General features: G+C 39.7%; 1 protein-coding gene across 1 annotated transcript in view; it reads left to right on the top strand.

Annotated features, from left to right (window-relative positions):
- Positions 1 to 12,023, top strand: part of LOC139469683 (alanine racemase-like) — a 32,707-nt gene extending 20,684 nt beyond the window's left edge. The window contains exon 11 of the mRNA XM_071251924.1: positions 11,771 to 12,023. Coding sequence (XP_071108025.1) covers positions 11,771 to 12,015 — 245 coding nt within the window. The 3' untranslated portion in view covers positions 12,016 to 12,023. The remainder of the gene's footprint in view (positions 1 to 11,770) is intronic.
- Positions 12,024 to 15,099: the final 3,076 nt, after the last annotated feature.

Genomic DNA, 15,099 nt, shown 5'->3' with positions numbered 1-15,099 from the left:
ATAGCAAATATACGATAAATTGAACATTAGCGGTTAATATGACATAAAATGTGTTTCGAAATCATAGTTCTTTCGCAACAGTTCATTATTACGGGATGTATTGGATATGCCATAGTATATTATGTTAGACTTAAATATCTCCTTAGGTATAACATTATGGAATGCGACGAACTCATCGAACAAATGCTCAAAGAATCTGAGCCTGATGTAGATAAATCTTTAGATAAACATAGAGAAAGACTCGCGGCTTTGGTAGCCGGTGGAAAATGTTCCCAATATTTGGGAGAAAATTATACCATCGAAAAAATTGATAACATGACCGACGAAGAAATTAAAAAACTGTATGCGCGTTACGAGTCTACACTGGGAGTACCATGACTAAAACGATAGGTTCGGCTATATTACAACTATACACAGTCGTAGCTAGTACGTTTCTCCCTATCCCGGCAGAACATCGCATGTATTTATGCGAATCTCTCGAGAAAGACCCATTCATCAAACACGCTATAAGCTCAGTGAGCTGTGAGTTTTATCATAGATACGGAATGTTCTTAGCTCCACTCACCACAGCTTTAATAACGGCTAGGTATTGTCAATTTAAACTTAATAATATAAAGAACGAAGTTAAAAAAAATAAAGGAGACTCAACAGGTGACACCACAACAGATTGCGGAACAACGAGTGAATGAGGAACCACCACATGTGAATGAGAAAATACTAAAAGCCAGAGTTACTAAGAACCCCCCAAAAATAGCTGCAGGAAGAAAGGGAGGACTCGCGAGGAAAGGGAAATTAGTAAATAATTCAAATATTAATCCGATTAAAACATGGGCACTAGTAGGAGTTGCTGGTATAGCGGCTGTATGGTTCTTTTATAAGACCGGAGAAGAGAAAACGTCACCCCCAATGCAACAACAAGTTCAATAAGAGGTTAGCCCCCATATAATGTTATAAGAAGCATGACTACTCCAGTTCCAGACGGTAAAATGTTTGTAAACGCAACGAATCAATCAGCGGTGGTCACCGGCTTGGCCATTGGCTATGCCCGTATAGCTAAAATGATAACTAAAGCCACACCTCCCAAGCTAGATTTTAATGGATTTGATATAGGTATGATGGTTCTGGATATTGGATTGGCTATGGCAACGAAGGATATGCTCATCAAACAAGGGCTTATCCCGGAAGACATAATGAAGTAATTAAACATTTGAATATTTTATATTCATATACTATGGCAACAATTGCGATGATGGTCGGTGGAGCTATTGTTAATGCTCTAGCTTTTTCGGGGAGTAATTTTTTATTTTCTAATATGAGGGAATCAAACGCTAAAGAAGTTGAAGAGGAGCGTAAACGACATAATGCTTTAGAACAACTCGAAGCAGCTCAGTCACAATATACGCGGCAGAGAATGAAGAGATTAGATTTTATTCATGAAGAAATGCGTAAGGAAGGACATTCAATTCAAACGTTTAAGGATGTCGAATCTGCCATGCAGGAATACTTCCTCGTCTATGGGAAAAAACTCGACCCAATACCGAGACCAACAATGAGTCAATTTTATACACCGTCAGAGGCTCAAAAGAACCGTGAGGTCACATTTGTGATAATGGGGTTAACTGCTGTATTGATTTTCAGCTATACCATGACCTAGTTAGCTAATCTATAAATAGCGTTGGCTGACTGCCTAATCAATATTGTAGATGTGATTTACCTTTTAGACAAATGATATGATATGTGTATAACCATGAATCTGTGCAAATATACACTCAAGGGGAAATCGATTCAATCGAATGTGGCATTCACGCTTATAACATCAGAGAGGGTTTTAAAAATTACTTTTGTTCTGTATGTGGGATTGGAGTCAAATGTAGTTACAGTTTATGTAAGAGTCACGTTGGAAGACTAGGAAGAGAGATTACATCAATGAGAGGAATAGGTTGGGGAGAATACGTATTTATATATGAAAAACAACCATGTAGACAAATGAATCATTTTGTATATACCACGGTCACAATGGTTTTTGTCAGAGAGTTGAAGGCTATGGCAAAACAACGTGGTCTCCATGGATATTCTCGAATGAGAAAAGCTGAATTGATTACCTTACTTGGTTTGGAATACAACAAACCCCAGACTGTTAGAGAACTCAAAGTTCGAGCAAGAAACAGTGGGCTGAGAGGTTATTCTCGAATGAGAAGAGCTGAATTGATCGCTTAACTAGATAATAATCAACCTAATGATGTTGATAATGATGTTGAGAATAAACAACAAGAATTAATATTTGTACCCACATCCGCCGGTGTTGGTAAATATCTAAGGTGTTGGAAGATGGATATTAATTCCAACATGGATGTTAACGATATTAAGCCAATCATATCAAGTAAAATTAACGAGGAGTTAGATGATTTACATAGTATAAAATACCAGCTGACGATTAAAATTTTATTGAGTAAAAGTAACACAGACAATAGCACCGAATATACCAAACCATATTTCCGTAGCAATCAAGAAGTTATAACCAAATCCTATACTATAAACGCATCATTAGATACATCAATTCAGAGAATACAGGAAACTTTAGAACGTTTGACTAATAGAGGTTCTGGTTGGGGTGTGGATAAAATCGATAGTTTATATTTAGATATAGCAAATTATATGCCTTTCAAAGGTGGATCTTATATAGATTTACCCCTGTATTATAAGAAGAAAAAAGCCATAATTAACGTAAAAAATAAATCCAATGACTGTTTAAGAATGATGATAAAATCTGCATCGTTCCCCGTAAACAAGCATCCGGATAGACCTTCTAGCTATCCCCAAAATGATGGACTCAACTTCGATGGTATAGACGAACCTACACCAATATCACAAATTGATAAGGTGGAAAAGCAAAATAATTTAGCTATAAATGTTTTCGGACATTCTAAAGGAATTGTTGTACACAGGATAAGCTCCGCCCCGGAACATATCCCAAGAATCAGTTCATTTCTGATAGAAAAAGATGGAAAATATCATTATACGTGGATAAAGAGTTTAAACAGGCTATTATACGATCAAACAAAACATGCTAGAAAGAAATATTTCTGCGAAAGATGCCTACATGGGTACAGCAGACAAGATCTATTAGAAGCGCATAAAGAAGACTGCAGAGGTGTTGGACAGACCGCTATCAGGATCGATATGCCTAAAGAGGGAAAAAATATATTAAAATTTGAACATTATTGTAATCAAATGCCAGTACCGTAGATAATTTATGCCGACTTCGAAGCGCTTATCAAACCCATAGAAAATAATCAAGATAATAATCAAGATAGTAGTTTTACGTACAAAACTCAAGAACATATTCCTTGTGGGTTTGGATATATAGTTGTAAGGTATGATGGGAAAACAAACACTCCCGTGATTTACAGAGGTCCCGATGCAGCAGGAAAGTTTCTAGAATATCTACAAAATGAAGAGAGAATAATCAGGGAAAAATTATCGTGTAAGAAACCCATGTGTATGACGAGGGATGATTGGAGGGCCCATAAGAAGTCAACGAGCTGTCATGTTTGTAATAAACCCCTGGATGGGGATTCCGTAAGAGATCATTGCCACGTCACGGGTAATTATCGGGGATCCGCTCATAACGAGTGTAACTTGAAACTAAAAATGAATTCTCAAACAATACCCATCCCCGTTGTGTTTCACAACCTTAGGGGATACGATTCACATCTCATTATGCAAGCTATCTCAAAGACAGACGGCGGTTTAACGTGCATTCCTAATAATATGGAAAAATACATATCGTTCTCGTTGACTAAACCTATACGTTATAGGGTCAAGGATGGGAAATCTAGAATAAAGCAAAGTAATGGGCTTAGATTCATAGACTCTGTACAGTTTCTGTTATCTTCCGTAGACAATTTAGCTAATGCGAACAATCCCGATGACTTCGCGATAACAAATCAATATACCGATAAGATAACTCGTCATTTGTTGCTGAGAAAAGTTGTATATCCTTAAGAATATATGGATGATTGGTCTAGATTCGAAGAAACTGAATTACCACCCCTTAAAAAACATTCTATAGTAACTTAACAGAATCTAAAATAACAGATGCCGATTATGAACACGCTCTGACGGTCTGGGATAAATTAGGTTGTAAGAATTTAGGTGATTATCACAATCTGTACTTAAAAACTGATGTACTGTTACTCGCCAATATATTCGAGATATTTAGAAAGACATGTTTAAAACAATACGGCTTGGACCCGGCATGGTACTATTCCAGTCCCGGACTGTCGTGGGATGCATTGTTGAAGAAGACCGGCGTAGAACTAAAACTACTCACAGATTACGATATGCACTTGTTTATTGAGAAAGGATTAAGAGGTGGTATATCGATGGCAGCGAAAAGGTATTCTAAGGCTAATAATAAATTAGTGGAAGGATACGATTCGAGTAAACCCGACACGCACATATTATATCTCGACGCTAACAATTTGTACGGATGGGCTTTGAGTCAACCTTTACCCACGGGTGGTTTTAAGTGGGTCGATGATGTCAATGTGAATAATATCAATGTGAATGAGGCGAATAAAGGGTACATACTAGAAGTTGACTTGGAATATCCAAGTTAGTTACATAAAGATCATAACTGTTATGCGCTAGCTCCCGAAAGATTAATGGTTAATAAAGATTAGATGTCGGAATATCAACGCTCCTTGATGGGTAACACTAGGTTAGCTAACGTAGAAAAACTCCTACCAAATTTGATGGATAAAACAAAATATATAGTTCACTACAGAAATCTCCAGTTATATCTATCGTTAGGTATGAAACTTAAGAAAATACACAGAGTTCTAAAGTTTGATCAAAGCCCTTGGATGGAGCCCTATATAAGGCTGAACACAGATTTAAGAAAGATAGCTACAAGCGATTTCGAAAAGAATCTATATCAGCTCATGAATGACTCAGTATTTGGTAAAACTATGGAGAATCTAAGGAAGAGCGTTGATGTTAAATTAGTCAGATCTAATGAGGAAGAAAGACTCAGGAAACTTATAGCCAGTCCGGCTTCTAACAGAAGCAAGATATTCAATAATGACTTAGCCGCATTGCATATGCAGAAAAGTAGTATAAAATTCAACAGACCGGTGTACGTCGGTATGAGTATTCTCGACTTGTCAAAACACTTAATGTATGACTTTTATTACAACGAACTTAAGAAGCAATACGGCGATAGATGTGAGGTGTTATATACCGACACAGATTCTTTGTTGATGGAAATACACACCGAGGATGTGTATAAAGATATAGCAGAAAAAATAGATATGTACGACACGAGCGATTACCCAAAAGCTAATCCACTGCACAGCGTACTAAATGAAAAGGTGTTAGGTAAGATGAAGGATGAATGTGCTGGGGCCCCTATAGCGGAGTATGTCGGATTAAGACCTAAGATGTATTCTATAAAAAAGTCTGATAATGGGGAGATAAGAAAAGCTAAGGGCGTTAAGAAGTATGTTGTAAAAAGGCATATCAAACACGAACAGTATAAAGAATCATTATTCAGCGGTAGAACGTTCAAACACGAGATGAACTCTTTAAGAAGTTACAATCATAGGATATATGGATTAAGAATGAACAAGACATCATTATCCCCCTTAGATACAAAGAGATGGATTGATAATGATGGTGTAACTACCTATGCTTATGGTTATGGTGGTAATACCGTACCGTTGGGAACTATGAACAACTCTTCTTGTACCCGGTCCATCTTGAAGATAATAAAGAATAGGCTCTCCTTCTTTCGTAACCAATCGACTAATGTTATATGTCTTAAGGGACCATATGGAATCGGTTGCGCGACGTAGGCCTCCTTCGAGTTCACCGGCCTGGTAGAAATATCTTACCCTTACTCTATCCGTCAGTTTTCGTTCTTTGCTACTCCTCGGTGCTGAAGATTCGGAAGTCACAGACTTCATTCTACTAGCATCGGATGGTTTCTTCCCTATTAATGTCGTTACTTCATTATTCAGCGCTGATACAACGGCTGATAATTGTGTCACCCATTCGGTTGATCTCAATCGTTCGGATTTCATTTCGATCCCATAATGATAGCCAAACAAACGTTCCGCTAATGTCCTGTTAAATCTTTCGACGATAGCTTGACTGCGGTGGGCCTCGTTTTCACCACGCCTGATTTCGACATCGTGCTTTGTTAACAGTTCAGTTATCAATCCCATAAACTTGTGACCGGGATCTGCGTGAAATAGCTTAGGCCATTTTAGCGGTCCGCGTTTATATATCCGGCTCAGTGCATTAGCTACTTCTGTTGAATCTTTCGAGGTTAATGGTTCAGCCTCTTTGTATCGACTAGCCACAACCACTACTGTTAAAGCGTATTTATACGTTTTGCGTTTTACCTTATCTTGGGGAAGAAACAAGAGGTCAGCCTGATGAACTTCATTCGTTGTAAAAATATCAAACTTCTTCCTCGGTATATAACGCGGTGCCGGTAAATATATTTGCCACATCGCTTGTCTCTTTAACCAATCCTTGGCCACATCTTTAGATACCTTAGCCGCAGTGGCTAATTTTTTTATTGCTCATACACCTTTCCAATATCCTCGTGGGCTATAGTAAATATTATTCATTATTAATTAATATTGGTGTTTCTTTTAATACCACTATCGTTGAATCGCATAATCATTTTTATACTAATAGAAGCAATGATTGGCCCAAGGTGGTGGTGAGCTAGAGCTAATTTAACTTAATCTCATGACTATCATTGAATCGCATAATCATTTTGGCATAAAAAATGCCACCTGTAGTAGCAGTATAGATATATAAATCTGGCGCCAGTGGAAGTGGTCCAGAACCATCATTACCTATACTACTCGAGGGTCACATTCCCAAAAAGATACGCGTGGACAAGGGAGATGAATTTAAAGGCGCATTTCGATCCTACGTAGAGAGCCTGGACATCAAAGTAATAGTGACACAAAACGAAGACATCAAAGCCAATTATGCTGAGCGAGTGATAAGAACGTTACGATCCCTAATATCTAGGTATCTGACCCACAATAACGCAGAACGTTACATCGACGTGTTACCAGATTTAGTGTACAATTACAATCACACTGTACATAGAAGTTTGGGAAAACGGGCGCCCGCCGATGTCACCAAAAAGAATGAAGTTAAAGTGTGGACACATCTGTACATGAATCCAGTTTTGAAAAGCATTCAGAGCAACAGAAAAATCATCAAATTTCACTATAAAGTTAGAGATATCAGTTATTTGAAAAAAACCTTCACCAAGGAGCACAACTTGCGTTAGACGGAAGAATTGTTCAAAATTGCCACAGAATATACCGCAGTACTCATTGAAAGATTTTCATGGCGAACCCGTGCGAGGACGATTTTACGAACAAGAGCTTCAGAAGGTCGATAAAGATTTAGACGCAGTTTGGAACATCGAAAAAGTGTTGAAAAAAAGCGCAAGAGAGGGAGGGTCTTTTACCTAGCGAGGTGGGCTGGCTGGACATCCAGTTTCGATAGCTGGGTACCCGAAAGTGAAGTGAAAATTGTCTAAACATGGATAAATATGTCTTATTTAGCAGTTCAGATTCCAAGGATTACTTTCCCAATTCACCGTATTGTTTCCGGGTGAAGCTATCTCAACGCCTGTAACTAGAAGGAGTGTGGTTGGTGGCTTTATTAGAGTTAGAGTTTGGGAAGCTTAACTTGAAAGACATTAACAATTCCACAATAGACCTGATGTGCAATCTGTGCGATAGTTCTCACGTTGGAGAGGATTATGTCCCTTTGTTAAGACGTGTTGATTTGCGAGACGGCCCCAATTACTATTTCCATCTCCCATGGTACATACCAGTGGTTTTGAAAGACAACTCCGAAATTCAAATCTATATAAAGTGTGCAGAGGGTACGCCACACTCATTTCTGAAAGAAGACGTGAACGTGTCACTTGTCTTGCGTCCTATCCATTTTTAGACTGAAACTATGGAACGCAAATTGTATATAGCCGATCCTAGTAAATTTATACATTTCTTTGATAATCGATCGTAAGGGTATCACCCGTCAGTGGTGAAGGGTCGTCCACGCTCCTAAATCATTTCCATTCTACCCAGAAAGCCCCCAGCGTCACAATCGAGCAGATGATCGGTCAAATTAGAAGTGACGTCACACAACCAAGACGAGGTTGAGAGAGCAGAAGCTGCGCAGAAGAGAACCAAAGCCATAAAAAGACAAGCAGGTGAAAAAATTGTCAAAACGAAGAAAGTTCGTCGTGAAGGAGAGACCAAAAAACCATCTCTCAAGTTTATCAATACTCCAGCCGTTGGTAAAAAGGACATTTTCCACCAATAACATGTCGGTACTCACGGAGAAGCAGTTTACAGAAGCTCTCCCTTCTTCTCTGGATTTGTTTGAACTCGATCCCTATCAAACTAGCATCCTACAACATTATTACGACAATGTTCGCCCTCTCTTGGTCATCATGGACTCCAGTCCCGTGTAATTTCACATTAGTAACGCTGGTAGCGATTACGTCGATTTGCGTCGAACCAGAATTCACGTCAAACTGAGAGTGACCCATGCTGACAGTTCGCCTCTCGCTCATAAGGAGAAGTTGGACCCGTTGACCTGGCATTGCAGAGTCTTTGGTCTCAGATCAGTGTTTACCTACAAGGACAGCAGGCGGAGCTTTCATATCTGGAAGCAAGTCAGTGACCCTGTCCGGTCCCCTTTGTGAAGATGCGTTTCATTTCGATCGACACCTTGTGAATGGTGTGGATGTCAGCATCAAGCTATTCAGAACCAACATCATTCGTCTTGATGTCGGGAGAAAGTGGCAAGGAATATAACATTGAACTACAAGACGTGTACCTGAAAGTATGTAAATTAAAAATTAATGATGCATTAATCCTTGCTCCCAACAAACTGTTCGAGAAGGGAAATCCATGGTATCAGTCCCATCGACTCAGCTGTCCTACACATGGGACAATATGTTTCTGAATGAAATGCCTAGTGGACTCATTGTGTCCCTGGTTAAAGCCGATGGGGTTCGAGGATCCTATACAGTCAACCCTTTCTGTTTTGAAGGAGACATTGTCAAAAGCGTGGGTCTCTCTCTGAATGGTACTAGTGTGCCAGGACGTCCGCTCGAGACGGACGACACCGAAGCTTACACCAGCCTGTATGACTGGAACAATACATGGCGAAAAAAACAAAAGCCTCGGTATTGAACGCACAGAGTTTTCTACTGGCTACGCCCTTTACGTATTCAATCTTCAAGATACAGTCACGGATGGGGACTATCTGAACCTGGTCCGGTCCGGCAATCTCCGACTGGAAGTACAGTTCACCCAGCCCCTAACCCACACGTTCAATATCATAACCCTAGCCAAGTTCCCGGCCATCATAGAAATTGATCAAAGTCGAAACGTGTTCCTGAAGTTAAAAACAAAACAAAAAACACACACAAAAAAACACCAACAAACAAACAAAACAAATCAAACAAACAAACAAAATGAACGCAGATGAATTGCTGTGTGCCATTCAGAGTGATACGAATCTTCGTCGACGCATAGTTGGCCTGTTCTCCCGAGATCCCTTACCCTCCTCATCACAACATGGAACTTGGGGATGTGTGGTCAACACGGATGTGACGCGGTCGAGGGGACACCATTGGGTTGCTTTCTATTTTGAAAACGATGTTGCAGATTTCTTTGATAGTTTTGGACACAAACCAGATTTTTATAACCGGGAATTCACTCAATTTATAAAGAAACATTCTCGTCATTATCGGTACAACGCGAAAGCAATCCAACAATCAACGTCCAAAACGTGTGGATTTTACTGTTTATTTTTCTTGCTTCTAAAATGGAGAAAGTAGAGACTCTATGATAGACATCGTGTCTACATTTAGTGCGGATAAACGACAAAATGATATGTTCATATCACGATACATCTGCAACTATTTCAAATATTGTTTACCTAACCAAGCTCTTTGTACATCCTAATAGTTTACGTACTCCTCTACTTCTGTATTGTAACCAAATAACCCTAGAAAAGAATAAAAGGTTGAAAACATTTGACCTGGTTTTTGTCACAATATTTAAGGAGGAACTGTTAAGTTCCATGTCATTTGTGAAGTAACTTTCGAACGAGAATGGCCAGATACGTGCTGCAGAATTATACTTTTCTAAGACAGATCATTCTACAAAATGATTATGACGAAACACTCGATGACATACGTGGTATGACTAGAGGACAGATCAAAGCTGTCAAAGCGATTGTCAAGCGACTGTTGAACGGACGCATACCCGTCACTCGGAATGAGAACCGAAGGTATCTGCAACCCAATTCCTCACAACACTTATCTGAGGATTTTAAGGCGCATCTCTCTCCCCGAAACTCCAGATAGGAGTGTTAAACGCAGTTTTATCAATCATACCCATTTGATCCCATTCGTATTTAAATACGAACACGCGAGACAGGTGAGAGCCGAAGCGCAAAGCAATATTCGTCGTCGTCGTCAGGCTGCTCAAATGAGAGGCCCACTCGTAACTGTATGTTCAGTTATACTCTGACAACCGAAGTGTCAGCATGAGCTCGAAATGCTTAGTGCCGTTTGCAGTACCTACTACCATTACCATTATTGGAGGTACGTGCAGCGGAAAAACTTACTTGACCAAACGAATACTGCAGAATGCTAAGACGATGTTTGAAAAGTAACCCCATCTCATCGTGTATTGTTATGCTGCATGGCAGGAAATGTATGAGGAAATGCAAGCTTCCATTTCAAATATACAGTTTCACGAAGGACTACCAACTGAAACCGACATTCATGAGTGGTCCGATACATCCAACAAAAACATGATTTTGGTACTAGGCGACCTCATGATGGAGCATAGTCGATTATACCTCAAAAGTTGTGAAATGAAGGCACCAAAAACTGGAGTTGCTGGAATATTGATGAGAAAGTTGACTATTTCAAGGTTGAAGTCATTATGAGTGAGTGTGTAATCGCTTTTAGCCATATTCCAGCAATATCACGGAGGGGGGGCACCAGGAATGGGCTTCACACATTGTATCCAAGTGAGGAATCGAGCCCGGGTCTTTGGCGTGACGAACGAACGCTTCAACCACTACGCTACAAAAAGAATGATTATTCATATTTTATTTTTTTTTAAAAGGAGTTGTCTACCACCAAAATGAGATTGACGCAATGTGTCTCAATAGAAAATCCCAGCCAAGTTCACGTTCTGCAACACATTCCTATAATTGAACAAATCCTGAAATTTGAAATATTGCGGGACACTAAGGGAAACTGTTTTTATCTGAGGATAATACATTAATTCCCTTGTTTGCAAATAGCAGGAACATGCATTCTTTTATATTTAGTGGAGTCCATCCCATTCCTCAGCAAATGTTGCTTGAGTCGTTTGTTTTATTTCTTCACATCCGCATTGCTGTACACACCAGTTTAAACCAATAACGTTCTATTGACATCCCCTACGATCGACTGAACACATGGTTATTACATTGATGGTACATCTCTCTTATATCATAACTTCCAAGCAAACGATGGAATTCTTTTTAATTATTGTTAAAAGTTGGTACATACGATTGGAAACATTTCTGTTGTAGATACTTCCTGTTGTGTCTCGCCAACATAAAGTTATTAACGGCAGGACTTAATCTGAAAGAGCAGAATGATCAGTTACATCTCTAATCTATTGAGTACTTCGTTGTTTTTCAGATGGTGTGCAATGTCCAGTGGTAGGAAAAGTATCCATGGATGCCATCACGTCACGCTTGGATGGGCCAAGACCTTCATCCACGACGTTCAATATCATCGCAGACGATTTCACCTCCCCCAACAGTGTGACTCAGATGGCCGCCACACTCCGCACCGTTACAAGCCAGCTGACGACAAATCTAGCTGCCAGACTACCACGGGTCTTTGTATCTGACGGGCTTATTGCAGCTGTCACGAAGTTGTAGATCACAGATTCTTTATGAAACCTGCCAGATGTCCATCGTTTCATGCATCTCAGCAAGGAGGGTCAACCTATTTGATAAACGTTTTTCTTTACTTGTGAGCAGCAGAGTCTCTGCACCTGTACACAGAAGACGTAATTCAAAATTAACATGTTTCAACAAAATCAGTAAACGTGCTATCCCGTCACTGAGTTGCCTTGTCAATCACTTGATTGTCAGGTCATGGCTCGATTGTTTACAGACTGCAGTCATTTAGCTGGAATATTGCAGTGTTTAACAACATGCCATTGTCACAGAGTATGGTTTCTAAAAGATGGTTTGACACATCACCAACTTTAGCTAATCGTGGTCCCCGTTATCATAACAAATAAATACAAGCCACAAAACCCTTTCAATATTTATAAGAAATCTCTGCCAAAACCAGAGTCGATTGTACCATTCCGACTACATCATGAGCACATGAATCGCCATCAAATAGTGATGATACAAGGTGTTCGCGAAAAGATCAGCGTATCCTGCCCCACCGATTGCACTCGTCACAAACACATTCAAGGGCAAGTCAATTGTACACCTGAAAAAACACGGGAACATCTGTTACAAGTCAGAATATAAAATTGCATCGGACATCATTTGTGTGAGGTGAAATGGGGTTTAACGTTGCGTCCAAGATTATTGCACTTATACAGCGACGTGCATGCACGTGTGTGTGGCAGCTTGTACTAGTCCAGACTGATGCCGATTAATAGTGCTAGCACACTGAGATACCATGCCGCAGTTTAACATGAATACCCCACTCACACACAGTACACTGACACCGAGCCGACCAGTCCTTGTTTTAGCCCCTTAATGCCGAGCGCCAGACAGGGTAACAACAAGTACCATCTTTTAACGTCTTTGGGTATGACGCGGCTGGGGATCGAACCCCCAAATGACAAAAAGAACATGTATTGCACCTGCTTTTGACAGTTTTAATGTTATCTCAATGTAAATTTGAGTCACAAAAAGTTAGAAACTGGAAATGGATCAACATACCTGTCATTAGGAATCCACTATTTAAAGTAAGGTGTGACATGAAATGAAGTTTTCTTTATCTTACATATTAGAATCATTATTTCATTACAAAACAGATACAATAAATTTTAAATCCCAAAATGTCTTAGAAATAAATACTGACTTATAATAAAAAATATAAGCAAACAGTACATAACATTTTTGTTACGAAAGCATGTCTGTTGTTCGGCCCGTCTGACTTAACCATTGCATCAACCTTGTAACGGTTATACCGGCGCATCCAAACGTTCTGGCAATGACGGCATGCGTCGCTCCCTGTTGGGCCATTCCAACGGCTCTCTCCCTCTCTTTGTGTTGGGTCAGCCTACGGCACCTGACAACGTTTTTGCAAAGTGCTCGTTTTCTACACAAATTGTCAATTTTCCCGCCTTTTCCCACCGATTACATTTGGCTTGGTACGTGGGATATGTTTAAGTATGTTTTCATATAAAATGAATCACTTATAACAAAAATACTTTAAAAAATAGTTGGTATCGTTTCTTTTGGACATTAGTTTACATGCCATTGACCTTTTCGACAAATGCGCATATCCAATATGTTATGCCAAGCTATTATTCCCCCATCATGACCCATCATCAAGTTACTGGTTTTAAATATTTACATATCCAGTTAGGAAATGTTTTAGACTTAAAAATGTGTGAAAATGCAAACATACATTATGTGTAGATGGGCGTGTGCAGTGTTCACAACGTCACCCTCAAATAAATCCATCGCAGAGATAGTTATACAGGTTATTTAAATGTGTGCGGCAAACAGAGCGTTAAAGTGAGCAACTGGCACGTTGTCGTAATGTATAGTGATAGCGAGTGTCTCACTTCCTTGTCAAACAGGTTCTGACGAGCGTCCGGCGATGTGTTGCTGTTGCCCAACATTGTGACACCAAGAACATTTCCATTCGACGTACATGTTTCTGTAAGGTAAATATACATCTTCAGCATTGTTTCAGTCCTGGAGTATAATCAGTAGCAAAGAACAAGACGTATTCCATGAAAATTATGTGATCTGCAACGTCTTGCATGATGGCTCTTCTGCCATGTATAACATCTAGTCCACAGCAGGGTGGTGACAATGGGGCATTTGGGGACATCTTGCAAAGAGCCACAACAGACTTGCTTCACATATTCCAGAATTAAACGCGAGCTTTGAACTACATTAACAGAAACTTACTTGCCAGTGTGCCTCTGCAAACATTTTAGCTGTAAGGCTATCCAAACAAGGTTGCGTTAAGTCACTTTCTTGTTTCTTAAGACGAAAGTTGAAAGTTTGTTGTATTTCATCCTCGAGTGTTTGTCTATTGAATGGTAAAAAATAACAGTTCTGTGTTTATTTGCGATTGAAATATTTTGAGGACTAATAATCAATCGGCCTCGCTGTGCAATAGAAATGACGCTTTACACGCTGACCCTTGTGATATCTGAAGGGTCATCTCCCTTACAGTTGACCAACACTGACACGATTTGTAAGATATGACCACAGAGGATGAAGTTAAGTAATAATATAAATAAGTCACTCGAAACTCGGGTCCCAAGGCCATATAATTATATATATACATATAATTCCTCGTAGCCCGTTCCTTAATATCAAAATGGCTGTACGACTATTTTTGTCAAAATATACAATTATCTATTGCTTCAATTGGGTAAACATTTCACTCTATCTGCAAACAGGTGTGTGTATGATCCTATTTCAGAGTGAGGTAAACTTCCTATTCAATGTGTTGAGGTGAGGTGAAATGTGGTTTAACGTCGCGCCCAAGATTATTGCACTTTTATAGCGACGTGCATGCAGGTGTGTGTGTGTGGCTGCTTGTACTAGTCCGGACTGATGCCGATTTATAGTGCTAGCTCACCGAGATACCATGCCGCAGTTAAACATGAATACCCCACTCACACACAGTATACTGCCTCCGAGCCGACCAGTCCTTGTTTTAGCCCTTTAATGCCGAGCGTCAGACAGGGTAACAACAAGTACCATCTTTTAACGTCTTTTGGTATGACGGGGCCGGGGATCGAACCC

Source organism: Haliotis cracherodii, unplaced genomic scaffold (genome assembly GCF_022045235.1).
Source record: "Haliotis cracherodii isolate W230 unplaced genomic scaffold, xgHalCrac1.p SCAF_2, whole genome shotgun sequence".
Lineage (NCBI taxonomy): Eukaryota > Metazoa > Mollusca > Gastropoda > Lepetellida > Haliotidae > Haliotis > Haliotis cracherodii.
Note: the sequence above shows the minus strand (reverse complement) of the source record. Positions and strands in the feature narration are given on the sequence as shown.